Source organism: Terrapene carolina, unplaced genomic scaffold, assembly GCF_002925995.2.
Source record: "Terrapene carolina triunguis isolate 2854851 unplaced genomic scaffold, T_m_triunguis-2.0 Scaffold629, whole genome shotgun sequence".
NCBI lineage: Eukaryota > Metazoa > Chordata > Testudines > Emydidae > Terrapene > Terrapene triunguis.
This window is the reverse complement of record NW_020664980.1, coordinates 11,652,721-11,679,198: the sequence shown is the minus strand read 5'-3', so window position 1 is coordinate 11,679,198 and position 26,478 is coordinate 11,652,721. Positions and strand designations below refer to the sequence as shown.

At 44.0% G+C, this 26,478-nt stretch overlaps 1 protein-coding gene across 1 annotated transcript in view; it reads left to right on the top strand.

Annotated features, from left to right (window-relative positions):
- The window catches only part of COL23A1 (collagen type XXIII alpha 1 chain), a 327,340-nt gene that overhangs the window by 17,604 nt on the left and 283,258 nt on the right, over positions 1-26,478 (top strand). Inside the window, exon 2 of the mRNA XM_026659403.2 lies at positions 1,860-1,929. Coding sequence (XP_026515188.1) covers positions 1,860-1,929 — 70 coding nt within the window. The remainder of the gene's footprint in view (positions 1-1,859; positions 1,930-26,478) is intronic.

The window sequence follows — 26,478 nt, the reverse complement described above, 5'->3', positions numbered from 1 at the left end:
GGGAGAGCCCAGGGCTGGGGCGGTGGGGGGGTGCGGGAGCCCAGGGCTGGGGCGGCAGGGGGGTGCGGGTTGGGGGGGGAGAGCCCAGGGCTGGGGCGGCAGGGGGGTGCAGGTCGGGGGGGGGAGAGCCCAGAGCTGGGGTGGCAGGGGGGTGCGGCGAGGAGCCCAGGGCTGGGACAGGGGGCAGCCAAAATTTTTTTTCTTCAGGCGGCAAAAAACCTAAAGCCGGCCCTGAAAATGACCTCGACAAATTGGGGAATTGGTCTCAATTCAACAAGATGGAATTTAATAAAGACAAGTGCAAAGTACATCACTTAGGAAGGAAGAATCAAGTGCACAACTACACCATGGGGAATAACTGGCTAGGTGGTAGTACTGCTGAAAAGGCTCTGGAGGTTATAGTGGACCATAAACTGAACATGACTTGTCAATGTGATGCAGCTGCAAAAAAAGGCTAATGTGATTCTGGGGTATATTAACAGGACTCTTGTATGTAAGACACGGGAGGTAATTGTCCCACTCTACATGGCACTGATGAGGCCCCAGCTGGAGTATTGTGTCCAGTTCTGGGCACCACATTTTAGGAAGGATGTGGACGAATTGGAAAGAGTCCAGGGGAGAGCAACAAAAATGATTAAATGTTTAGAAAACCTGACCTATATGGAAAGGTTGAAAAAACTGGGCCTGTTTAGTCGTGAGAAGAAGACTCAGGAGACCTGATAACAGTCTCCTAATATGTTAAGGGCTCAGGGGCGTGCACAAGGGGACGGGGGCAAGCAGGGGCATGGTCCCACCCCAATGATTGGCGGGGGCATAACTCCTCCAGGGCTGCAGCCGGGCACAGAGCTCCTCTGGCCCCGGGGCCGCAGCGAGGGCACGGAACATGTCCCTCCAAAAGCGGTCAAATTTAAATTCCTGCGCATGCCCCAGCAAGGGCTCGTATAAAGAGGACGGTGATCGATTGTTTTCCATGTCCGCTGAAGGTGGGACAAAAAGTAATGGGCTTACTCTGCAGCAAGGGAGATTTAAGTTAGATATTAGGAAAAGCTTTCTAACTATAAGGGTAGTTAAGCTCTGGAATAAGCTTCCAGGGGAGATCATGGAGTGCCCATCATTGGTAGCGTCTAAAAACAAGTTGGACAAATGCCTGTAAGGCATGGCCTAGGTTTCCTTGGTCCTGCCACAGTGCAGGGGGCTGGACTTGATGACTTCTTGAGGTTGCTTCCAGCCGTACATTTCTATTATTCTATGATATATTGTTCACCCTTTTTATTTTTTTTAAGCCTATGAAAAGATGTGGGGATAATTCCGTGTGGCATTCTTGGCCCTTAACTCCTATGAAACCCAATCCCTTGAAGCAGTTTTGTGCTTGCCTTGCAAAGGTGCCCCTCTTGGGGCAAATAAGTCACTCTTCCAGTCATCCTACAAGAGGTGCTAGAGATTGAGTAGCACAACAGGCTGAGAGCATCACCTTTACAACTTAAACCTCACTGCACTGTTATCACCCTGCATTGGATCTGCTGGGGGGGGAGAGAACTGTCTTAGATAAAGTAATTGTAATATCTCTGGGCCAGATTCTGCCATGCTTGAGTAGTATCTTATTTGGCAAGTAACTTCTTTGCTTTCCAAGGGGAAAGGTTTTACTCTCCATGAGTAAGGGTGGCAGACTGACCAATTTTAAACATCTTGTGTGTTATTTTAGAAGAAGCTATTGTTAAACTGGACTGACGAAAATGGAGTGGAGTTATTTGTCCATAGCATGAAGAGGATTTGTTTTGTAATTTGGCCCTTTGTACGCATACAGTGAGTATACATTTATTCTCTAAATATCTTTTTTCCCCCCCTCTCCCTCTGGACAGAAACTGGGCGAAGGATTAGCCAAGCTGCGGACAGTGCGAGAGGCTCCATCTGAATGTGTCTGCCCACCAGGTATGTGGAACAGTGACATCTTACTTATACCATTCCCACCAAAGTTTGACTGTTGGTAAATTGTTGACAGTCTTACTGCATTAATACTACCCACATTCCTCTTCTTTCTTTTAGCTGCTCCTTTGTATTAAATGGAATATGCTAACAAGTTTAAATACCTCCAAAGATGAAGTGCCCCCTTCTGATCAACTGGATTAATTTTCCCTGGCTTGCATTTGTGTGTTTGGTGTTTGGGGCTTGAGTGGGGGAGCCGTGTGCACTATTAAATAACTGTTTTACTCTAACATATCTACTGACCTGTGTGCCCTACACAGTCCACTGAAAGGCATTCAGAAAAAGACATATAAAAACCTCTGCAGTTTAAACATCAGTGTGATAATTAAAAGCTGTATCACCACTTCCTTTTAAGATGCTAGAGTGGCTTCTCCAGTATTGCTCTGCATATGAAAACTCTCATTGACTTTTAAATTCCCTCACACAGTTTAATGAACTTCCTAGACAATCAAGATCTTCCTGTTTTGTTTTGAAAGAGCACCCTCTTTAGAAACAATAAACATCTTCAATTAGTCTGCGTGGGAATCACATTTACACAAATACACTCAAAATATTCAGCTGTTATAGTAAATAGTTAGAAATGCTCCAGAGGGTGAATCATAATTTTTTTTTTTTTTTTGCACAGATTTGTTGTGAAGATGAGCTAGATTGCACAATGTTTGATGATGGAAAATGCACGGAAGTGCTAAATTTTCTTTAAAATGTTTATTCAATCATTATTGACTATAATCAACATTGACTGTAACCTCTTTAGAACAATATGGAAACCGTACGGTATGCAGGGCTGTCTGTACATTGTGCACGGAGAGATAATTTTAACATTTGAGGTCAAAAGCTTCCATATGAGAGTATTTTAATCTTGTACAGAAATCAAAGTCTACCTAAACAGCACTGATTAAGATGAAATTACTTTTGTATAAAAAGCTGAAAGTTCCAGCATTTGGAAACACAATAGATGATAAATGTATTCTGGGATTTTCCCAACATATTGGACATGAAAACTATCACAGTCTGGCTCCCAGCATTATTCCTTACTCATGAAACAAAAATGGTGGTGTTTTTTCCTTTTGATGTTAAGCCTTAAAATTATGCATAATAGCCTATAAAATATTTGACTCATGGTTCTTTTAAATGCATTAATGCAATTGTAGTAATTTTATTTAATTTATTTGCTAGTGGTTAGCTAACGTGAATGGCCTTTATGCTCCATGTCTGGGCTGATTGTCTTGCAACCAGACTAGATTAGTTGAGAAATAAATAAGGGTTATTTCAGCCCATATCAGAATGTCAGGGAAAGTCTGGAAGAAAGGCCTTTTATTTTTCTCATGCACATTTTGGCTCAGAGGAGGGAAAATTAACTTTATTCCCTTGGTGTTCCCAACTAACAATAGCTGACCTGATGCTCTTCATCTCTGTTCTGTGCATTCCTACCCCTGACAAGGCAAATTATTGCCTTGGGACCGAAGCTGGCCAAGTCAGTGGGGCTCTGGGTGCACACTGCTCACTGCAGGATCGAGGTCTCGAGCCACAAAATTTGTTAACCAGAGTACTTGCAATCAGGAGGGTACGGATGCCTGCTGATTTAAGTGCTAAGCACTGAAAAAGCATTTTAAGTACAATAGGCAACTGAGATCCAAGAGTCTCTTTTGTTGCATGGGTGAGCCACCACTCTGTTAAAGGGCCTATGGATTTGTTGGTGAAATACTTGTTGCAATCAGAGTAGAGTAATTTGTAAGGAAAAAGGAAGAAGAAAAGCTTTTATGAGGCGACTGGTGATACACAGTTACTTTGAACTTGCTACCAATCCTGACTCCCATCAATCAGTAATAATATTTGTACCTGCGTAGTACTCTTCCTCCAGAGAGATGAGGGCTTCATTAAGTCGGTGGGGGTGACCACGCGTCCCCTTACATAAAACTGAAGATGTTTCAGTTTGTCCAAAATTCAGCTGACAGTTTTTTTTTATTTGTCGTAGCAGCCTTTCCTCCAATATTCTTTGCTGAGGAATATTGAATTCCCCTCTGACCCCTAGTTAAATACTCTGATCCCAACAGTGCTGATCACCTGCAACTGTCATTGAAGTCATCTGGAACCGCAGGGATATGTCACATCGTTAGAAAGCTAAGGCCAAAATCTGTACTCAGATCTGGCCTTTCTGCACCAGTCAGGAGGTGCAAAGGGGCCAGAAACTGACTGCCACTGGCCAGTAGAGGATTCCCCTGTAGGAGGGGAGCTGGTGCGGGTGTGCTGGGTCTTGCCAGCCCCATTAGTCCTTGGCACAGGTGATTGGAGTTGGGGGACTGAACTAGGGCAATCCTCCACTTCTACAGGGTCAATTAAGGACCCTTGGTCAGTGGTGCAAGTTAAAGTTGCCTGGAAGCTGCTCCAACTCTCGTTGGGGCCAACAAGCCAGAACTGAGTGGAACTCAGTCACAGGAGAGATTCAAGTTCATAGGCTTAATTTCACCCTCTCCAGAACATAAGCTAACGTAAGGTGATCCTTCCTTTTATTTGGATCCGTATTTGGTTTTAAAGCAATACTTGTGCTAGCTTTTGTAACTTTATTTGCTATGTTTGGTATACGTTTGTGTTTCATGTAACTCTCTTCTTCTTTGCATCTTCTATACAAAGAGAGCTTTTCTTGCTGTCCTCCATGCCTTCATTATCAGACTGGGACGCTATTGCTTGATTTCAAAACACTTCCTAAGGGAAACCGGGCAGGCTAGGGAAAAAGAACAGTTCAGCCACATATAAAGATGTGAGAGCTGGAAAAACAATCTCCTGAAGAAAGGGGTTAACCATGATAAACCATCAAGTTAAATGAGACTCAAAGCTAATTTGACCCTTGTCCTAGATATCATAAAGTCACATGCAGGAGCCCCAAATAAGGGTTGAATGGTGGGATAGGACACCAGTTAAGCACTAATTGTGCTTTGTTGACCAAATGGCTGATATTTTTCTAGATATTTTCATATGGCTTAATTGCTTTTGTGTTTTTAATAACTTGGCTTGTTTTATGTGATCAGCTCTCAGTACTGATTTAAAAAAAAATTTAAAAATGGTAGGAATGAGTGACTCTAATTCTATTGTTTTGGGGGTGGGGGGTCAATAGAATTCTTAATAAATAGAAGAACCCCAGCAGGATTTCAGTTGACTCTGTTGTGAAATAGAAAGTAGACAGTTGATCCACTGAGAGACTCTTTTGTTATTGTCCATAGAGGTATCATTGGCCACCAGAGGGAGCCCATATTATTTCATGAATGCCATAGAAACAAAATGAGAATGACAAGGAAAAGTAGCTCATGAAAAACCTTGGCTCAAGTCTATGATGCTAAAATCAGGTGCATTCCCTAGCTCCCTGCAAGGTCTGCGTGTTTGCAGAACTTCATGAAAATCCAACTTAATATACATTGTGTTTTCATTTCTACAACAACAACAACAACAAAAATTGCCTAAATGTTTGGGCTAGAAGTTTCTCCATAACTTGTTCAGCTCCATGACCTTAGTGTGAGAAGGTGGTTGCACAAGTTCCAGTGTTTGGTACCCTCGGGGCGGTACCCCTCACTGGCCAAGTTCAGTGCGGTGTGAATAGTAATGGTAGTGCTTGTTTTCTATCTTGGCTTTGTGTCGCTACTATGACCTTTCATTTTTCAATGTCTCCAACTATTCTGTGGCTTTGGATACAGCTGTTTGTATTCAGACCAGAACTAGTAACAACCACCTCCTTACGTCAACTCCCTGTGAAGCACCACCTCAGTTTGAAGATTTACTGGCATTCTCTGACTCATGCCCACTATAATTTGCAGAGGCCTTTAACTCCTCTGTACCAGTTTTTCTTTTTCTGGCTTGATCCTCATGTGGCCTCTATTAGATAAACTTCAGCAGGTGCAAGAACACTTGCTTAAAAGGCACTCAAGTGGTGGAACTCCTAATAGCTTTTCAACCGATGGGCCTTTGGAGACAGATAAAAGCAAAATGAAAACCCTCTGCTTTGCTCACTAACAGTTGTGAAACCTGTGGCTGATTTTTTTTTTCTTATTAAAGAGGCTTTCTATTGTATTTTCATCCACAGTGCTTTGAAATATTTTGCCTGAAAGACCCCTTATAAATGTAATATTTGCCTTATGAGAAATTTTTCTGCAGTCTTCCAATCGGTGGTAAAGGAGCCCTAGGAGCTTGAGATGTTAGATCATCTTAGAACCATGCGAGTACTTCCTTTTAAATGTGTGGATTTAAGAAACCCGCAAATGGTCACCTCGTATGTAGTTTAGACAGGGCCTTGAGTGCAGCAGGTGTAGAAGACGACAGCTGCTTTGCTGGCAGAAGTACAAAGCAGACATCTATATGTTGTTTCCGGTTACTGTCAGTAGAAGAAATGAAAGTTGGGCCGTGATGGAGGAAATTCCTGCAAGCATCCCCCTCAACAAGTTCCCCTCTGACTGCTCTCTTGGAGACGGGGAGGAAGGTGCCTTCCATGGACTAGGTCTGCTCCCAAATCTGGCAGATCCTCTGAGATCCATTGAAGGTCAGGGGCATCCATGAAGTGGCTTTTGTACACCACCTCATTTGCTATGTCTCTCAGCACACTTCCCCTGAACCACCTTCTCTCCCACACTTACCCAGAATCTCTGTGCAAGTTTCCCCCTGTTGGCGTGCTCCAATCTGTTGTGACTGGGCAGCCGTAGGTGTAAGAGAGTTGTCCCCACCACCTCAAAGCCTATCATTCTTTGACCTCTGAGACGAAGGTGCCTGTTTCACTAGTTTCTTTTGGTGTTGATGCTGCTCCATTAGACACTGGATTGAGATCTCCAACTCATGCCCAACAGCCATCAAACAATGATGAGTTTTGGTGACTGTCTGATATGTATCAGCTTTGTTTTGATTCACTCATGCCTCTCTGCAGTGTAAGAAGAGCCTATCTATTGTTCGTTCCACAGTCACACAACAGTTCTGTCATCGATACATTCAAACAGGCAGAAATACAGAGAAAAAACCTTAACTCAGAATTTCCTGATTTCTGTATGATAAAATTTTCTAGTCTTCACCTTGAATTAATGTTGGATTTTTGTGTGTGTATAACAAACTGCATAAAACGTTCAGTGTAAGTGATTGGAACATCAAATTAATACATGACAAGTATTTCCTAATAATGTCTTAGCCACAAAAATAGCGGAATGGTGCTTCATACCTGCAGGAGAGCAGATGGTTTTAATTGTCTAGAAATGGAACCGTGTGTGCCTGGGAAAGGAGATTAGGTGAATTTTAATACACCTCTGCAGGCTCAGTGGCCCCATACTATTTTTCCCTGTTGCAGAGCAACTTAATAGCCTGTACTTTCCCTTCAAACATTTCTGGGATTTTTCTAGGAGCCAAAGGAAGCCTGGCACTTAACTCTCACTGAATTCAGTGGGATTTGGATGCTCAGTTCTCTCAGGCAACTTCAGAAATCCCAGCTATCATACCTAAGCCTGTTAGGGTATGTCAACACTGCAATAGAAGACCCACGGCTGTCCCATGTCAGCAGACTTGGGCTCACGGGGCTTGGGAATATAAAGTTGCAGTGTAGGCATTGAGACTTGAGCCCGAACATCTACATTGCAGTTTTATAGCCCCGCAGCCTGAGTCTGCTGACGTGGGCCAGCCATGGGTCTTCTACTGCAGTGTTGATATACCCTTAAGGGCTAGGATTTGGCTGTACAGAACATATTTCAGGTTGTGAAACAGTTAAGTGTACCAGTAGATCTTATGGCTCCCAACTTGTTGAAATACCTGGCCAGTAAAATCATCATTTTTATTGTGAGTGGGGTCTTCAAACATCTCTTGCTATCTGAGCCCTCTGGGTTGTCTTCCCCATGTAAATATTGAAATGGAATTTCCCTAATTAGCAGAGTTCAAAGGTAATGGGGCTCATCTCATTTTTTAGTGTTGACCACTGACAGACTTTACCCAACAGGGGGCAAGATGATTACTGCTGAGTTTGCAGATTGAATTGAATTTTAACTAGCAGGGTCTCTGTTTATCTATGTTCTGCAACACCAGGCTTCTAATATCTTTCCTGGGCTGTGTATATGAAAGATGTATCCTTGTGGGTTTCAAAATCCTCATTTTTGATCACTTAAATGGACATAGTAAAAATAATGAATGGTGCATCAAATGGAAGAAAAATCTTTCATTTACCCTTACAATTCATGGGGTCCTATGCTCCTTTGTTGTCTTTTTCAGTACTGGTAAACTTGAATGTCTAAGACACTAAGATTTTTTTTCCATTCTGTGAGATTGATTTCTCTAGAGCAGAGTAATGATCCCTAACAAAACACAGTATTTGTTCTTATTAATTCCCCAGTTAGAAAAAAACACACAGATTATCCCCCAATAAATCTTGTTTTTTAAAACTCCACTTTTTTTGTATTATTCCTCTCTACAGCAATTTCATCCATGTCTTGGCATCTCCCTGTACCTCACTCTTCGTTTCAGCAAGGTTCATCTTCCCATTCCTCCTTTGCCCACTGGAGCGTTAGGCAAATCATAGTCATGTTAACTAGCAGGTTTTATTAAATCAGTTTTTTTCCTGCACAGTAGCACTTAGGCCAAGATTTTCACAAATGAGGGCCTAACATTAAGCTCGTATATAGGAGCTGCTGGGCGTGTGACATGTTTGAAAAATCAGGCCATCTGTTTAGAAGCCTACTCTCAGGCAATCTATCTTTGATTTGATAACCTTGGGCCTGGTTAATATAACCCCATCACAGATCTGTTAGCAACTTCATGTAACAAAGCAACATTTACAGCTCAAAAATGCTGCTAACAGTATTGCCAGTGGTGTCCCTCTGATGGCTGTGTCCAGACAGTGACCCCACTGCTCTCCCTAACTCCCTTTGGGTCGTGATGAAAGACCTCAAAGGGCATCTGGAATGGTATCTGTGCACCACATGTGTACTGCAACGTCTGACTTGGCTTTCCCATGACCTACCTGTAGTAGTTAGTGATCCCCTAAAACTCCTTAAAAAGATTCTAATCTCCAAGGCCATGATCCACTCCCTCAGATGAAACAGGGTCACTCTAGTGTTGCATTTAAAGATATACACAGAGGGCTGGGCTGTTAACGCATTCAGTGCCAAATTGTCTGAGTTAGGTAGGTACCATAAACGGTTGCAACCTCTGCTATGGAGCAACTGCTATTGCTTTCTGTAATGTTTGTAAGTGACCTCCATCACTGTAGCATCTGTGACCCTTGCCGCTAACAGGAATCCACTAATCATGGAAGCTTTCCCCACAGAAGCAAGTGAATTAGTTAATGATGTTTGCTCTGTATCAGTGATGTGCTTGATCTGTGCCCCACAGAGTGGTCTCACTATTACTGCAGCCCCAGGGGTCTCAATGCTGCCTGCTGAGATTTCCCTCACTGCACTAATGTGATTCTTCCACCCTGAGGGGTATCTTTGGCAGTGCCTGATGCTGCTTTTACTGCTGCTTCACTCCTGTTCTGGGGGATCTGGTGGGGAGAGTGAGAGAGAACCACATTAAAGGGGCATGCAGAGGGAGATGATCTTTGGCTGGCAGAAGGAAAGAAATGCAGCTTCCATCGAATGGGATAGTGACTGATTGAGAATTGAAATGGCTGCTCTCAGATAGGGGTTCCCCAAAATTCCTGCAATTATTAGTTCAGTGAGGCATGTCCTCTGGATTCTAAAAAAATCTGTGTCTGTCTTCTAGTAATGATGTTAATGTCTCTTGTGGGCCTTTGAATATGTTATGGGTGGGTGCTCTCTTCTGGTTGCTCAGCAGCTGTGAGCGGGCTACAAATACTAGTTCCAGAGTGGTACTGACCGCAATGACACCGGTGTGTGACCAAGGAGGGAATCAAAGTCATGTCGCCTTAGTTTTCAGCTCTCTTAAACACACCAAAATAAAACAATGGGCCTGAACCTGGTCCAGTTGAAGTCCCAGGGCAAAACTCCTGTTGATGTGAATTGGGAGCAGGACACAGTTCCAGAGTTTACCAAATACGAAGGTCCAGAACAGTAGAGTAATAGCGGGCCCTTTCATAGTGCTATTCATCTCCAGAGCACTTCAACAAACATGAACTAATTAAAAACAATGACATCAATGGGAGAAGACTTCTAACATTTTTCTTAAGGCTCCCAAAGCTGTTTTGTGAGTAATGAAAACTATAAAAATAAACATGATGCCCATGGCCTCTGTAAGAATCTGTATGTAACTTTATCTTTGTCTTGAGGCATGAAATTAGTTAACTACACCCAGATACTCTTGATGTAGACCTCATCGGTTCTGGGTTTCCAAAGATTAGACTCATGAAACTAGACTGATGGTTGGTTTTGTGTGTGTGTTGATTTGTCTAGGAATTTCCCACTGGCTTCCCCTCAGTGTCCTTCCCCCTCTTATTTGAATTCTGTCTGAATGCTCCCCTGAATGAGTGGGAATTATTGAAAGTAGATTACGTATGGTTTGGCAACTACTGTATCTTTATGCCATCTCAGCGAGTCAATCATGCTATCATTTCTGATCAGTCCTGTGTGTATAATGGGATTAGAATGCGTTTAAATGTACTTTAGGTTGATCTTATCATGCATGCAGTGTTGAGAGAAGCAGTTTTTAGCACAAGCCCTGTGTGAAAATGATTTTGGCCAGTCAGCTACTTTTGGCAGCATTCCTGCAGCGATAGCTGCGCCACCAAGAAACAGCAGGCTGCTAGAACTGCACCGCATAATGAGCATCATCACCTGATGCTTGGTGTGCCGTACTAAGGGGTTAGGAGGTGACCTGAGTCATGTCAAAACCAAATGTGAGCTGAAGCATGATTAGATTTATATTAATTACATTCTGCACCCCCAACCCCCGTCAGACAGAGGAATCTGCTTTCTTTGATAGCCATTTTCCTAACTGACATTCTGGGGACCCCCAGTGACTCATGCCACTAACTCCTTTCCAGCGCGGCAAAAATGTACCAGCTCAGAAAATAGGTGAAAAAAGCTGCTGCTGCCACTACCAACCTATGGATTATTCAGCAGCAGGAGTTGCACAGTGAGGATTTACTGTTTCTAGAATCCAGTGGGTTAAACTGTTCAATTTGCCTTCAGTTTAGGATGCAAGAAATCCTGGGCCATTAATAAATTCTCATCTCTTGCCCAGGTGTGTTGCTGCACCCAGACCAATACATCTTGTATTGGTTTGTTTGTTTGTTTGTTTCTGTTGCTTTAAGATAATAAGGCCATATCTCTTTCTTGTAAGGACTGTAAGGTTACTGGGTTTAGTGCAGTGTAAGTTTTAAAGAATCCAGAAATATCTTCATTGCTCTTATCAAAGACATAGAGGCTTGCCTTGTGCTGAAGAATTAAGCTCTGATCTTGCCAGAGCTACAGATACAATGGTGCCAGGTAGATGCCGGGTTTGCTGTTGGTTTGTTTTCCAGAACAATTTTGTGCTAGAGAATCAGAGTTGGTTCTTGCTACTGAGCATTTTCTGTAAAGGAAAAGATCCTTCTAAGGTCTAGGAATATGAACACTTACCACCTAATACTTTACATCTTCAAACCTCTAACTTGCTAATCTCAATAACACCCCCTCCCCCCGAGAGGTAGGTAAGCATTACAATCACCATTTCACTTTTGGGAGTAATCCTGACAGTGTGGTTTTGTCTACACTAGCACTTTTGTCAGCCAAACTTTTGTCAGTCAGGAGTGTGTAAAAAAACACACCCCTGATCAATATAGGTTGCACTGACAAAAGCACTGGTGGGGACAGTGCTATGTTGGCAGAGGACGCTCTGCTGCCGACATTTATTGGGGGTGGTTTAATTATGCCATCAGGAGAGCTTTCTCCCGTCGGCATAGAGGAGCTACACAGGAGACCTTACAGTGCCGCAGCTGCAGCAGTACAGCTGTGCCACTGTAAGGTCTGTAGTGTAGACATAGCCTAAGGCTACATCTACACTACAGCCGGGATCGACGCTCTGAGGTTGATCCTCCGGTGGTTGATTTAACGGGTCTAGTGAAGACCCGCCAAATCGACAGCAGATTGCTCTTCAGTCAACCCCTGTACTCTACCCCCAACGAGAAGAGTAAGGTAAGTCAATGGGAGAGTTTCTCCCGTTGGCCCCCTGCGGTGTACTACCCCGCGGTAACTCGACATAAGGTACGTCAACTCCAGCTACGTGAATAACGTAGCTGGAGCTGCATAGCATAGGTTGACTTGCTGCGGTAGAGTCGACATAGTCTAAGACTCACTGTTGGGAATAAACTGTGCCATAATAGGATTTTAACTGAGTTATGTAACTGGTTAAAGATGATTCCAGCTAAAAGGACTTAAGTGTTGTTTGAGAGACAAGGTGGGTGAAGTAATATCCCTTATTGGATCAACTTCTGTTGGTGGAGTGGAGAAGCTTTCGAGCTTACACAGCGCTGTTCTTCAGGTCTGGGTTAGGTGTTGTTTGGCTGACCAGTGTGGATAGGGATGTGCTGTGATAAACCATTTTAGAAACATGAAATGGCTCAAATATGAATTTATCACAGTGTTTCGCCACCCCTGGCTGGCCAGTCAAATCAAGCATAGATAGTTCTGCCAGACTCGTTCTTAGAACTTGAAAGCGGCTCAGATAGTGTAGTTAAATTCTCAGCATAGATGGAGCCGCACAACGATTTGTCCAGAATCATACAGTGAGTCTGTTGCAGAGATGGAGACTGGGAGTTCCTGGCTTTTGGTCCCATGCTTAGTTCCCTTCATTATGCTCTCTCTACAGCTATACAATTCGGCAACGAGCAGAAAAAATGTTCCTGTGCCACTTACTTCCTGATGGAAGTTTTCCACTGAAACATTCTTTTCCCAGCTTCTTTTGGTGTGAGAAGTGTGGCCCCTAGCATCTCCTGAGCATTGGAGACCAAGCTCTGGGGGGGTCTGTACTGTGTAAGCCAACTTTCATTTGTTTGTGACTGCCCTGATTTTTGTTTTATGAGCAAAACTAGGGGAAGATCCACAAGAGCGGGCACTTGAATTCCTTCAGGGAGTTGGAGAAGTTTATCTGGGTGGTCAGGACTTATCCCTAAAAGCCACGATGCAAGACTCTCCTTTACCAAAGGCTTGAATGGTCTGAGCTGAAGCCATAATTGCTCAGTTTACGCTGAGAATCTTTATAGCCTGTCTGGAAACCCTGCTCCTTTGAGGGTCTGCAGTGGCCACCCACCGACCCCTCCCACCGTTTAATTTGAAGTCTAAAACAGACAGAAATGTGCTCTCTGACAGTCTATAAATAGAGCCATCAAGCTACCCTTACCCAAGCAAGCATTTCAGGAGTGATGAAATTATCTAAAATGGCTGCTTGGGTCTGATACACCGAGCAATTGCCAACTTAACTCTGCCAGAAGGCCTTTGGGAAGAGAATGCATTTGCCCCTGATAAGCTCCCTCCCCCCCCCCACCCACCTCTTTTATCTTGTGGCTTGCATGAACATTCTTCCTTACTAGTTCATATGAAGCCAATCTGGCTAGGGAGGACAATATTTTCAACATCAGAAAGCTAATTCAAAAGTATTGAGGCATTATCTGGAGGGGTTGTCAGTTACAGTGATTCTGAAGTGTTCAGAGAGGCAAGTTCAGCAGTATTGTGTACCGCCTAGGGCCGGTTCCAGGCACTAGACGAGAAAGCACATGCCTGGGGCGGCACATTGTAAGGGACAGCATTCCGGCCAATCTTGGGGCAGCACATTCCGGCCGCCCTGCCGTGGTTCTTTTTTTTGCTTTGGCAGCCCGGTCCGCAGCTCCGGAGCCCCCGGCCGACTCCGTCAGTCCCAGCCCAGCCCTGCAGGGGCACGGACCCGGCCTGGGGGGCAGGAACTAGCGAGCTCTGACGCTCACTGTGCCGCCGGGCTCCCCGGGATGTGCCACTCCCCGCCGCCTGCACCGGCCTCCGCCTCCCGCGCCGCTCTGAGCCCGGCCCGGCCGAGCCGCCTTTAAAGGAGCAGCTGAGCCGCACCTCCTACAGCCCCCGGGGGCTCCGCCTGCCCGGCCGGAAGAGGCACCCCAAGGCTGGAGGGGGGAGCCCCTCTCGCCCGGCTGCGAGCGGGCTGCGAGCTGCCTTGACCGCCCTCTACACACTCCCTGCGGCTGCCGGGTTTTTTTTTTTTTTTTTTGCTTGGGGCGGCAAAAAAGCTAGAGCCGGCCCTGGTACCCTCCCTCCCCCCAAGGCTTTCTGCCTGGCACCAGGATGCCAGAAATGGCTGCAGAGGAGCCTGGTATTTCAACCTGGCAGTGGAAAAGGAGCCTGTCGTAGGCTCTGTGCTGGGTCTCCTGTTGTGCCCTAAGACGGCATACAATTGAAGTGACCTTTCCATGTGTGTACGTTAAGGTAAGCTGTTCTTTGAGTGACAGGTCCTGCTGGCAATACAGTGCATGGAAAAGTAGGAGAAGAGGATGGGTCCCTCGCTTGATTGCTGATGTCCTAACTAAATATTTTGGTGACTCTCCAGTTGCTAACTCTTCAAGAGGGGCTAAAATGTAGCAACAATGTACTAGCTCAGAAAGTAGGTGAGTTGCTACTGCTGCCTCTACCAACCTATGAAGCTGTCATGAAGATCATAGAATGATAGAAATGTAGGTCTGGAGGGGACCTTGAGAGATCATGTGGTCCAGTCCCCGCCTCCCCCAGCCATGGCACTGAGGCAGGGCCAAGTAAACTAGAGCATCCTTGACAGGTGTTTGGGAATTCCAGAGTCTCTCTTGCTAACCTGTTCCAGGGCTTAACTATGGAGGGTTTTAAAAAAATTGGATCAGACCTAGTGTGACAAATGAAACGTGGACATGTCAGAATTATTTTCTAAAAACTCATGGTTTTCCCGCAAGATGCAGTAATCTTCCCACCCCCACTAAATGTGACTACAAAAAAATCACAGAACCTTTCAACCAGGGGCACGTCTCATATATGTCGCTATAACCTATTTATATCTGCCATCCACTCCAGCATGGAGGAATTCAGCGAGCACAATAACTCACATTACTACATCCTTGCAAGTGACAATCAAACTGTTTCAATGACCTAATTAAACGTCCACCTGTTCTTATATGTTTGTCATAGTCAGTCTTTTCCCTGCATGAGATAGAAGCTATCCCTCAGCATTAGCATTTGGCAACATACAGAAATACAATGTGCTTCTTTAATTTCATCCCTGCAGTAGATGAGTTAAGCTCCAGAAGTCCCTGCGTATGACTGTTAAACGGGCTTTTGGAAATTCAAGGCTCACTTGAAGTCTCATCAGTTTTGAAAAATGAGTTGAAGGAGGTCTCAGGTGCTGAATTGCCCTATCAAATGTGGTTTTATTTTCCTAACTTTAAATCTTCTCCTCTTCACTGTTCCTTTGTGAAAACCCACATAAAAAAAGGGGAAAGTGACTGGTGAAGCTGACCGTATTGGCTTGCAACCTGGGTTGGGGCCAAAGAGTGCACAGCACAACCCAAGAGAAGGGGTACAAAGTAGCATCCAGCCACCTTTACTCTTGATCTTGGGCCAGCCGTGTAGCAGGTAAGGGAACAATGGGTCAGTCAGGGATCAGTGACGTGTATAGAGACCCAGGCCAGGCTCCCTATGCTGGCAGCATGGAAGGAGGTACCGTAAGTGCCACTACAGTGGCTTTACACAACTGGAGGATTCCTCTGTATTGGGAGATCCTCCCAGGACCCACAGTGCCAACATTAGGGCTTCTTTGCATCATGGCATGATGGAAAGTGGTCAGAGCACAGTGCAAAACCTGGCTCACTCTGCTGACATATGCACAGACTAATCAAACTGAAAAATGAGGGCCAGGGAGAGAGGGAAAGAAATATTCTCTCCTGGTCACTTACAGTTGCAATCACTTTTAGGAGTTACTTGTACCAACTAATTAGATTGTAAGCTCTTACGGGAAGGGGCTGTCTTATTATTTGTGTGACTAGTGTGTAGCACAGTGGGACCTTGATCCCTAATTGGGCCCTCCAGATGCTACCTCGAATAATAAATATTAAGAGGGAAAACATTTTCAGGCACAATTGTTTGTTTGTTTGGTTTGAAGTTGACAGAACTAAAGTTTTCTTTAGAAGCTTAATTCCTGGAGATAATGGGCTCGTATTTGCCTGATGATCACAAATATTCATTTTTCAAAGGGGTGGCCGTGTTAGTCTGGATCTGTAAAAGCAGCAAAGAGTCCTGTGGCACCTTATAGACTAACAGACGTAGTGGAGCATGAGCTTTCGTGGGTGAATACCCACTTCGTCGGATGCATGCAAGATTCATTGCCATCTAGATGCTTAGGGCGAGATCCTGCAAAATGCCAAGTGCCCCGGCCCCGTTCCAGCAAAGCATGGATTTTACTTGAAGCACTTGAGTATAGTCCCATTGAAGTCAATGGGACTACTTGGATGCTTAAGTGCTATGCTGGATCAGGGCCAGAGGACTCAGCATCTTGCCGGATCAAACCCTTGGAAGACAGATGTAAAGAACTGAGGAGAGCACACCAAGCACGCTGTTGGTTTTACACAAGTAATACACACAGCAGTAAATCAGTCAGACCATTTCCCTGGCAGTGGAGGGATTATCTCCCATGCTACACTGCTGTATTGTCCTGTCCAATGTAGTATTAGAAGACTCAATTAATGGACCTGCTGCTGCTCCCTTCCTCCCGTCCTTTGGGGGATCCTGTTCCTCAGTCTCGTATATCTTGCTGTCAAGAATTTTTTTGTCTGAATATTAAGCCAAAAGTTTCTGGAAACAGTAGCAAAAATGTTTGGTTCTTGCTCTGATATTTATGTTTGATGGTGGTTTTCTCTCTGCAAGGTGAGGGAATGAAGTTGTGGGATTGTTTCTCAGAAGCAGTGGGGGTATGTTGCTGTTTAAAAAAGTCAATAATCATCCTCTTAATACAAGTGTCAGAGTTGTAGACATAGCGGTTAATTGGCGGGACAAAATCTTTTTCTGACGGCTTCCCAAGGCACATTGGCCATGCTAAATTTTGGGTAAATCTTGTGGGTTGGCTAGTTGGTGGGTGGGTTTTTTTTGTTTTGTTTTAAATGCTTTGCTAATATTCATGTGCTTCCCTTTTGTGCACAACATTTTAATAATTTTATTTTGAAGACACTAAAAAAAGCTTGGCTTTTGCTGAGCAGCAGCTGGCTCTTATGTTAAAATATTAGAAAAATAGGCTGAAATAGTGACATGGATTTAAAAAAAAACCAAAACCCTAACCCAAATCATTGGCTAGATGCAATTGAATAATATAGGCTACTCCTTTCATTGTTCTTCCTTTGCTCCCAGTTCTGTAGTTCTTACCCACATAGGTAGCTTTCTTGAGTCAGTGAAACTGCAGGGAGTAAAGTTTATCAACCCATTTTTGTCAGGTAGCTCTGCTAAATGTAGGTGAAATTCGTGTGCTATTCCTTGGTAGATACATTTCAGTAAAGGAATATTTGAAAACAAAATGACATATTTTCCATGCTAATTAAGAAACAACAGGTAGAGATGCTTGTAGGGACTTTGTTCCTTTCACACCCCAAACTCCCACTTACTTCACTGGGATTTCAGGATGCACAACAAATGTGGGATCTGGCCCATCTGACGCATAACTACCCAGACATGAGTTCTTGAGAGGGGAGAATGTGCTTTGTGATGTGGGGATGGGGTGGGGAATCTAAAGTCTACGCATGAGCCTGACTTCGATCTGATCGCATCCATCTGACAGACACCTTTCCATTGTTTCAAACTATAGGCACAGCACAATTGGAAATAGTCCCTTCAGGATTGCGATCTGTATGGGGTTTTTTTTGTTTGTTTTTTGTTTTTTATCACCAGTTTGTATTGTTTTCAGCTATGTAATGAAGGGCCAGGTGTGCCCCACAGATAATTGGTGGTGGGGAGTTCTCAGGTTCAGACCATCAGTTCTCCTAACTGCCATAAAATAGCATCCTTTCCCACCCTCTCAGGCTACTTCATTTCTAAAATATGCCTTAGAGTCAATCATTTAAAAAAAATGAATAATAATTATACTATAATAATTATAATAAAGAATTCCCAACCATCTGTATATCTGTGGGCAGGCTTTAAAAAAATAACTAGAACATGTCTACCAGCAAAGCATATTCGTCCGGAAATGGTTATTTCCAGACAAACTTTATTTGGGTGTGTATTTTTCTCTCTGTACTGCCCTGTTTGTGCACAGTGACTACAAGCGCTCCCTAGCAGCACTCCAGGGCAATCGAGATGGATTGCCCACATGCTGCGTAGGGAAGGATCTAGCCGGTTTGTGTGGCTTGGCTGATAAGAATGATTGAAGAGCCTGGGTGAGTTTGCTGCCCCCGGAGATGTTGAACAGATTCTCTTGGATTCAGACACTCTCTCTGAGTAATTGGTACGGTGACTTTTATATGCTCTGCATCCCATTCATCTTAAATTGGTTGTATAGTACTTGTGCTGCACACAGGGACACTCTTGGGTCCCTATCCTGCAGACACTTACATGCATGTTTAACCTTAGCACCTGCATAGTCCCAGATCCACTGAAGTCAATGGAACAAAACACACTCTTAAAGATTAGCATGTGCATGAGTGCACATATTGGGCCTTGATGAGGAAATGTAATGAATGGGAGTTGAACATCTCTTCTTAAGAGACTGAAGTCTGTCCTATTGGCTAATGGCAGTTACTGTCAACTTGTATGAAAACAGCCATTAGATGAGCTGCCTCATCAGGTGGAATTAGGTGTAGTGCGTGCTTTTGGGAGGAGTGGTGTGGTGAATAGTGCAGGGTACCTGTACAGAAGGTGATCAATTCCCCGCTCCCCGTCCCCCCCGTTCTAAGATGTGTGGTTTGAGAAACTGCCTTTCCGGCTGTGCTGCTGTGATGGAATTCAGACCGATCCAGTAGCTATATCTATGCTTTATTCAGGTAATTAACAAATTTGGGACATTCCTATATGGACTCAAACAAGAGGCACTGTCCTAATAGTGTAATGTGGGACAGACATCCAGTAGGGGCTTGTATCCTGGCAAAAGTGCATGCAGTCCTGGTGGGTGATATATTGGACAGACCACAGATAATTACAGACAGATTTTGTATGCTGTGGTTTCTTTTGAGATAGGGCGTTTGATTCTTGATGTCCATCCTGTATCGTGGTTTTCTTCCTAAGGGCTTTCTAAAGGTCCACAGAATGTGACTTAAATTCTCTGGTTTAATTGGAACTTCTTTTTAAACTTGAGGAATGAGACTGACTTTGGGTTTTCATAAATAGCCCTCTCTTGTTTAATAAAACCTTTAGCTTTTGAGAACTTTCAGCCCCTACGTAAGCCTCAATGAGCAACTTTCTCCCCGTTCAGTGCAATATTATTATTACAGCGATAACCTGATGATTTAATCCTGTGATTTGAATACTCTCTCTCAAACACTGCTTTTTAAAAATCACTCCTTTGTTTTGTCCTTGGGGAAGAGCCAATCTGGTTTGCTTGATCAAGTGTGGATTGCATTTAGCTTGAGTATTTTTAGTGCCCTTCCATGCAAACAGTTAGCTGTCTTTCTCTGGTAATAGCCCTTGCTACAACAGTCAGCAAGAGGCTCCCTTTGTCAAGACCAGCAGGACATGAACTGAAGCTAAACCCAGTTAGCTCTATCTCCCTGTGGGGTTGTGATTCTCAAGTGTCTAATGGGTTTGAAGTGGCCTGTTGTCCGCTCATTGCTTTGCAAATAGCATCATTGAGGACTACAGAGCGCATTTTAAGGGCAGCTTCTATCTACTTGTGAGGGAAGTTCAAAGCTTTCCATAGCAATGCAGAAACTCTGGACAGAGGCACTCATTAGGGCTTATTAGAGTAAAGTGAGTGAAGGAAAATGAAATGAAAACAAAGCTACAGAGAGAGAGAGAACCAAATTCCTTTACCTCACTGAACATGTTTTCATTGCTTTTTTTATTGGGTCTTATTCTGGGCTTTGATTTAGTCCAATTATTGTTGACAGTTTCCTTTTATCTTCTCTCAATGGATTTTTGGAAGGACTATTTTGTGTTCTGGAAGCCACCACTGTGGGCTCAGCAGCTCATAACTGTGTGCATTGCAAGGCTCTTGGTTTGTTTTTTAGCTTGTTTGTTTTTAGTTTCCGTTCTTTCCCCCAGAAGGATACAGTTACATTAACCACCTTTTAAACATATATACGATTACATTATAAGGATGATATTTTATAATTTTATATGTAACTAAACAACTCCAAACTCTTCTCTTGGTTCGAGCTGTTCAACAATAAAACAAGTTGTGTGTTTCCAGCCAAAGCTGTCCAGTTCCCTGCTCTGCATTATAGCTGATTTGATGCATAAATATAGCAAAGTCCAAGTATCTGTTTTGGATGTCGTACATCTTCCTGCAATATGTTACCCCCACTCCACCACCTGCCCATATGCTTTGCCATATTACAATAGTTTTACCTCATCTTCACAATATTGACATTATTGTCTCTGCAGACTGCACTGACCTATGTATGTAGCACATTCAGTTTTGCAACTAAAATCCATTCAGTCAGCTTCCCCACACCGCCATCTCTCACACATCATGGGCTCCCTCTTGTTCTAATAATTGGCTAATTTTTACAGGGATGTCAGCAGTGTCACTTTACTGTTTCAGCAGTGTTGCCTTAAAGCTGGTTATATATAGCGTACTCTTGAAGCCAGGCCATTTAGAGTCTATTACAGCATCATAGTGTAGCAACTTTGTACACATGACTATTTCATTCTCTTCAAATACCGTGCTGACATCCAACAGGTCATTGGTCTCTGATGTGAGTGAGTTGCACTTATAATGAAAGGTCTGTCAGCATTTTCATTAGGGATTTATGATCTTGGCCAAAAATATAATCCTTAGTCTGAAAAGTAGTTGTTAAGGTCTTAAACTGGGTGCACTTAAGACAAACAAACTAATTGAAAAATAGTTGTCTACAGTTTGAGAAACCAGCGAAATAAGATTTCTTGGGTTAGTTTTATAATTCACAACATTTTTTTATTATGAAATAATGAGGGCAGTTGAGCATGGTTGGGAATTGTCTATTGAGGAAAAACTTAAACCTGTGGAGACTTGAATTACAAGGAGAGCTGTACACCTGAATTTGGGCACAGGGGCACTCTTCAATGCGATATCTGGACCTGCTGAGCATTGCTCGCTGATAGAGGTGCATGGTATGGAAGGAAGCATTGTCTAGTGGTTAAAGTCTGTTGGTCATTATTGAACAGTGACAAGTCTTGGCAACCCCAAAAGCTCAAAAATCATGAGTCAGAACCCAAAAAATCATGACACTTTTTCCCCCCCAATTATTTTTGTGCCTTCCTGGTTTCGTCTTTATATTTGACTTTTAACTGTCCCTGCCCACTCTGTGTATTTGGTGGGGAAGAGGGACAATTAGTGTTGCCAACTCTCCCAAATTTATTGCGGTCTCCTGGCTGTCTGATAGTCCAGAACTTCCACCTTCCAGCCCAGCCCAGCAATTAATTATGCTCTGCCTACCTCCAAATCAGTTCTGCCCCCAGCCCCACCTCTTCACTTCTTGCAGCTCCTGGGGTTCTTCTCCCCATCCCCGCAGATCTAGATTGGGGTGGGGCAGCTCCAAGAATATGTTACACCCTCTCCTCCTTCCCAGGGCTGATGTGGGGCTCGCTGGTAATTAATACAGGGGCACAAAGGGGCCGAATTAAGGTTGCACAGGAAAACTTAATTCTGCCATTTCTGAACTTTTGAGTGCTTAACTTTGCAAGTGAAATAATGTTCTATGAACAGTTTTTGCATGTGTAAAATACAGATAGATAAATAACACGTGTGTGAGAGTACTTAAAGACTCAGTTTAAGACTTAATTTGGTTCCTTAAAGCTGTGGCTTCCAAGTAATACATTTTACCCCTGATTTTAATATATATACTGCATATAATTTTTCTTCTCTTACAAATTCTCTAATGTGAGTACTCTGTATGAAATGCATTCTGCTGGAAATTACGCAGTTAGTCCTCTGCAGCTTTCTCTTGCTGACACTTGGCCCATTGAGCTATCATGTGTCTGAGGGAGAAGAACCCTGTCTCTTTTTAACAGCAATCGCAAAGCTGATTTCTCTTTTGTTCTTATCTCACTCATAATACCAGGGTGTTTGCTTACAAGGGGATTCCAGAGCTGGGTTCTGGGTAACGTCAGAAATTTAACACCATGAACCAAGAAACCACAAATAGTCTCTGAGACAAAACGTGAAAATATTTTTTTACAAGACCCCTTTCTGCTTCCAGTCAGACTGATCTTCTGATCCTTATGTGAGAGTCCCTATTCGTGATCCTAATCCCATTGGCTTCAGTGAGAGGGCTTAGGTCAATGAGGGTTCCAGGATCAGGGTCAATTTAACTCTTTGAATCCAGTTATACAATCTCCTCTAGAAAGATGGTGGCTCAGCAGGAGTTTTTGAGGCTTCTTGATATACTTGGATGTTCCTAATTCTATTTTCTTTGCCTCAAGACAGGTCTCGGATCACGATGCTGCACCTCACTAGATTACTGTACTGTGAGTGCAGCTCCTCCAATGAGCAGTTCTGCTTGGCTGAGAGAAATCTCTTGGGATGGGAAGGGAAGGAAAGAACAAATGATTTTTGTCTGGTTGAAGGACACACTCTATACACGTTGTCTTAGGAACCCTCACAAATCTGTGTATATCACAGATGGGAGCCTCTTTCTGGTAGAGATCTGCTGGACGAGGAATGGTTAGGAGGTTTGGAAAGTGCAGAATTTAACAGCCTACATGCAGAGAACATAGGACACATCCCCATAGTCTGCAGGGCAATTTCAGTGAAGGGACCTCAATTCAGGGAGTCACTTCCCCTCTTGGTTTCCCAGAGCCCCTGTTGGGGGTCTAGTTACAAAGCTTATCTATTTTCCCAGACTTGTGCTGGATGGGGGCACTGAGTGGCTGATGACAGCATCTGTTTTGTTAAGCTAGGGAGGGTTTTAATTATGTACATTGGTCGAATTTGTATTTCGTATGTGTTGGGTAATACATGTTGCACATAGGATCAGAGCTGTGAATGGGGCACCTGATAGATAAGTACAACACAAATTTCCTGCACAAGACTGCTAAAATTAAATCTAACATGCCTCTACAAGCCCCTCTTCTCCCTCAGTCCTTGTCACCCGCATTAACCCTCCCTCCACTTATGTCTTGACTTCTTGAATTATCTTTACAAATTAGATTACAAGCTCCTTTGGTCAGGAAACTTGTGCTAATCTGTACCGATAAAGAGCCATACACATCCCTATTATAAAGATAATGAAGAGATATGTTCCATTGTGTGTGATAGATTGGTGTGGATCATATCTTTGAAGTGTAAAACCACCATACTTGTAGGCTATTAAGGTCCATATTTGCGCCTTTAAATTTTTTATCAATGAACTTGTTTTAGTCTAAACCTCTTAAAGGTACTGTAGCAGTAAGTTGCTGAACTCAAAGATATTTGTTTTGCAAATAAAGTAGTTTAGGTCTTATTAATTAACTTGTGCCACAGACTCCGTGTGTGTGTGTGTGTGTGTGTGTGTGTGTGTGTGTGTGTGTGTGTGAGAGGAGAGAGAGTAAGTAAGTAAGTAAAAGGAGAGGGGGAACCCAGAGGGAAAATACCAATTTTGTGGTTTTTGTTTTTAATGAGTTTGCAAAGAGCTGCTCATATGAGGTGCCTAAGAATCTTACCCTTAAACTGGTGTGGGGTGGGCAGACCACAGGGTTGGGTGCGGGGGGCAGAGCTCAAAGCAGGTACAGGGCAATGTGTGTCGGGGGGTAAGAGCACAGGACTGGGTGTGGGGCATTGAGACGTTGGGTCTGAGTGCAGGAGGTGGAGCTTGGAGCTGGGTGGAGGGCAATGTGGGGGAAGAATGAGGGACTGGGCATGGGCAGCATGAGACAACTCAGGGCTGGGTATGGGGGAGCAGCAGGGGAGGGGAGCTCAGGGCTGGGTGTGAGGGAACGGGGGGGAGTATGTGGGGCTGGGTGCAGGCCAGGGAAGAGAGAGCTAGTCTGGGCCCTCTCCTTAGGTGCAATTAGAATTTGCCTCTGGTTAGGCTTCTGGATTTGAAGTGAGGAAGTAGTGTTGTGTCGCACCCTTGCAGAAGTAGTATTTTATGTTTTTATCTAACATCTCTGTCTGCTATGAACATCACACTGTGCACATTGTTTAGTATGATGGACCCCTCTTGTATTTAGGAGTTGTACAATGCAAAAGACTAATGAGCAGCTAATGAATGAGTCCATCTGAGAGAGGGCTTTCAGCTGAAAACTGTTCAGAAAGCCCTCTGATCTAGGCCATGTAATCAAGCGGATCCCACTCAGGTTTGTTGTGATGAACTGACCTGATCTTTAGATGATACCAGCCACTATCACCTGAAGTTATTTTAAATAATTAACATGAAAGGCAATTTGTACTTGACTAGTTTGACTTGTGTAAGTGTAAAAGCTGAGAGAAACCAGATTAACAGACAGAGCAGCTCAAAGAAACAGCCCTAGAATGGAAGGGCTGCCAATACCTTGAAGGGGAGCCAGGAATGTTATGGACCATGAAATGTTTTTGTTTTGCTTTACCAGCTTTATGCAGCCAAACCGTAATCAGGGCTGTCATGTTTAGAGGAAAAGAGAGGCCCCTGTTTAGAGTACCTATGTGATTAATGCAGGGAATGGAGACCAAAGAATCCTTTACTCTCTTAACAAGAGGACTTCTAAAACTCCGCCCCCTCCTCCCCACACACCAAAAAAATAAATCTGGGTTTACTTTTTCCAACTCCTCCCTTTGCTTGTAGTGTGGTTCCTCTTGTGTTGTAGTCTGACTAGTTAGATTGAACCGTATAAAAGATAAAAACCAAAACCTGTTTTCCTAACGTTGGTGCTGGGTTGGAGAGCTGTGTCCAAATCTTGTACTTTCAGTTCATTCTGTAAAATATATTTGGAGGATGAATGCCCAGTGAGATGACTCAATCTAATTAGGCCATACTTAGAGCATCTCAATTATACCACTGCTTCCTAAAAGATTTAAACGGGTAACATTAATGTCTTGTCATTTTTTTTTCTTGAGAATTCTCAGTTACAAATAACCAGTTTTAACAGCTCAGTACCACTCTGGCGTGGTTTGTTCATAGGGATTTGTGGTTGGAGAAGACCTTGTAGCTCAACTCACCTTCCCTAGAGAATCATTACGTTTCTTGATGGTCTGTATTGCACAGAAAAATACTTTGAATAATTACCCTAATAACTAAAAATAAAGGAAAAAAGAGAGTCAATATTTTTACCTCAAGTGTTTGAAATAATTATAATAGTATCTTATTCACTTCTTGTCATTTGTAAGCTAGAGAATGCTGATATAATTCATAATCAGAAAGCTGCAGCCAAACTAGCAAACTAAGAAAAGACAAATTTGAGAAGCATTTTCGATGATACAGTGGGTAGCGGCAGCAAAAGTGTGACACGTTAGTGTACCACAATGCTTACCCAGCTCTAAAAAGGACTGGCCCTGCAGGCAACACCACTGAGCTATGATCAGGTCAAGAACTCCCATTCTGAACAAGGCACGTCCATTCAAGAGTGTGAGTCCACAGAGTCCAGCAATCAGGACGGTGAGTCAGCTGATGATAACACAGTGAATCATTTAAACTGCATCCACACTGCAAAATGATAGTATGAATCAGAGTCCCAGTGGGACTTGGGCTTGCCTCCCCCCCTCCAGTTGCCCATAGGGTGCAGGTCCTGAGGGCTTACTGACTTGAGTCAAACGGATTTGGGTGTGGACAGAATGGGGGTTTGGGTTTGAACACGAGTCTGAGTCCAGGCTTACACTGCAGACATATACCCTGATTGATCCAGTCTTCTTGTATTGCCTTTGGGGGCACCCTGCTGCTAGTGCACTCTTGTGGAGTGAGATAAAACTGAGGTTTGGTCCTGACACCTTGTGATCATAGAAGATCCCCCAGCATCCTTTGCAAGAGTAAGGGTGTAGATTCCAGTCGGGGAATTCCCTGTATTTAGTATTCTGCATTCAGTATTGTTAATTTCCTGTCCTATTGTTCACATGTTAGCGGATACATACATTGCAAGCTTCTTGGGACAGGGACTAGGTTGTCTTTATATGTTTGTTTAGCATCTAGCACAATGGGGTCCTGGCCCCTAGACACTACTGTAAGAGAAGGGTTTAAATCAGGGGTCGGCAACCAGCAGCACGCGTGCCAAAGGCGGCACGTGAGCTGATTTTTAGTGGCACTCTGCTGCCAGCCGGGGTCCCGGACACCGGCCCCGCTCAGCCCGCCGTCGGCCTGGATGGACGGAACCCTGGGCCGGCAGCGGGCTGAGCAGGGCCGGTGGCCGGGACCCCGGCTGTCAAGGGCTGGTGGATGGAACCCCAGACCCAGGGCCGGCTCCAGGCACCCAAGCACATGCTTCGGGCGGCACCTGGTAAGGGGCGGCGGGGGGAGCGCGGCGGGGCATTCCGCGGGGG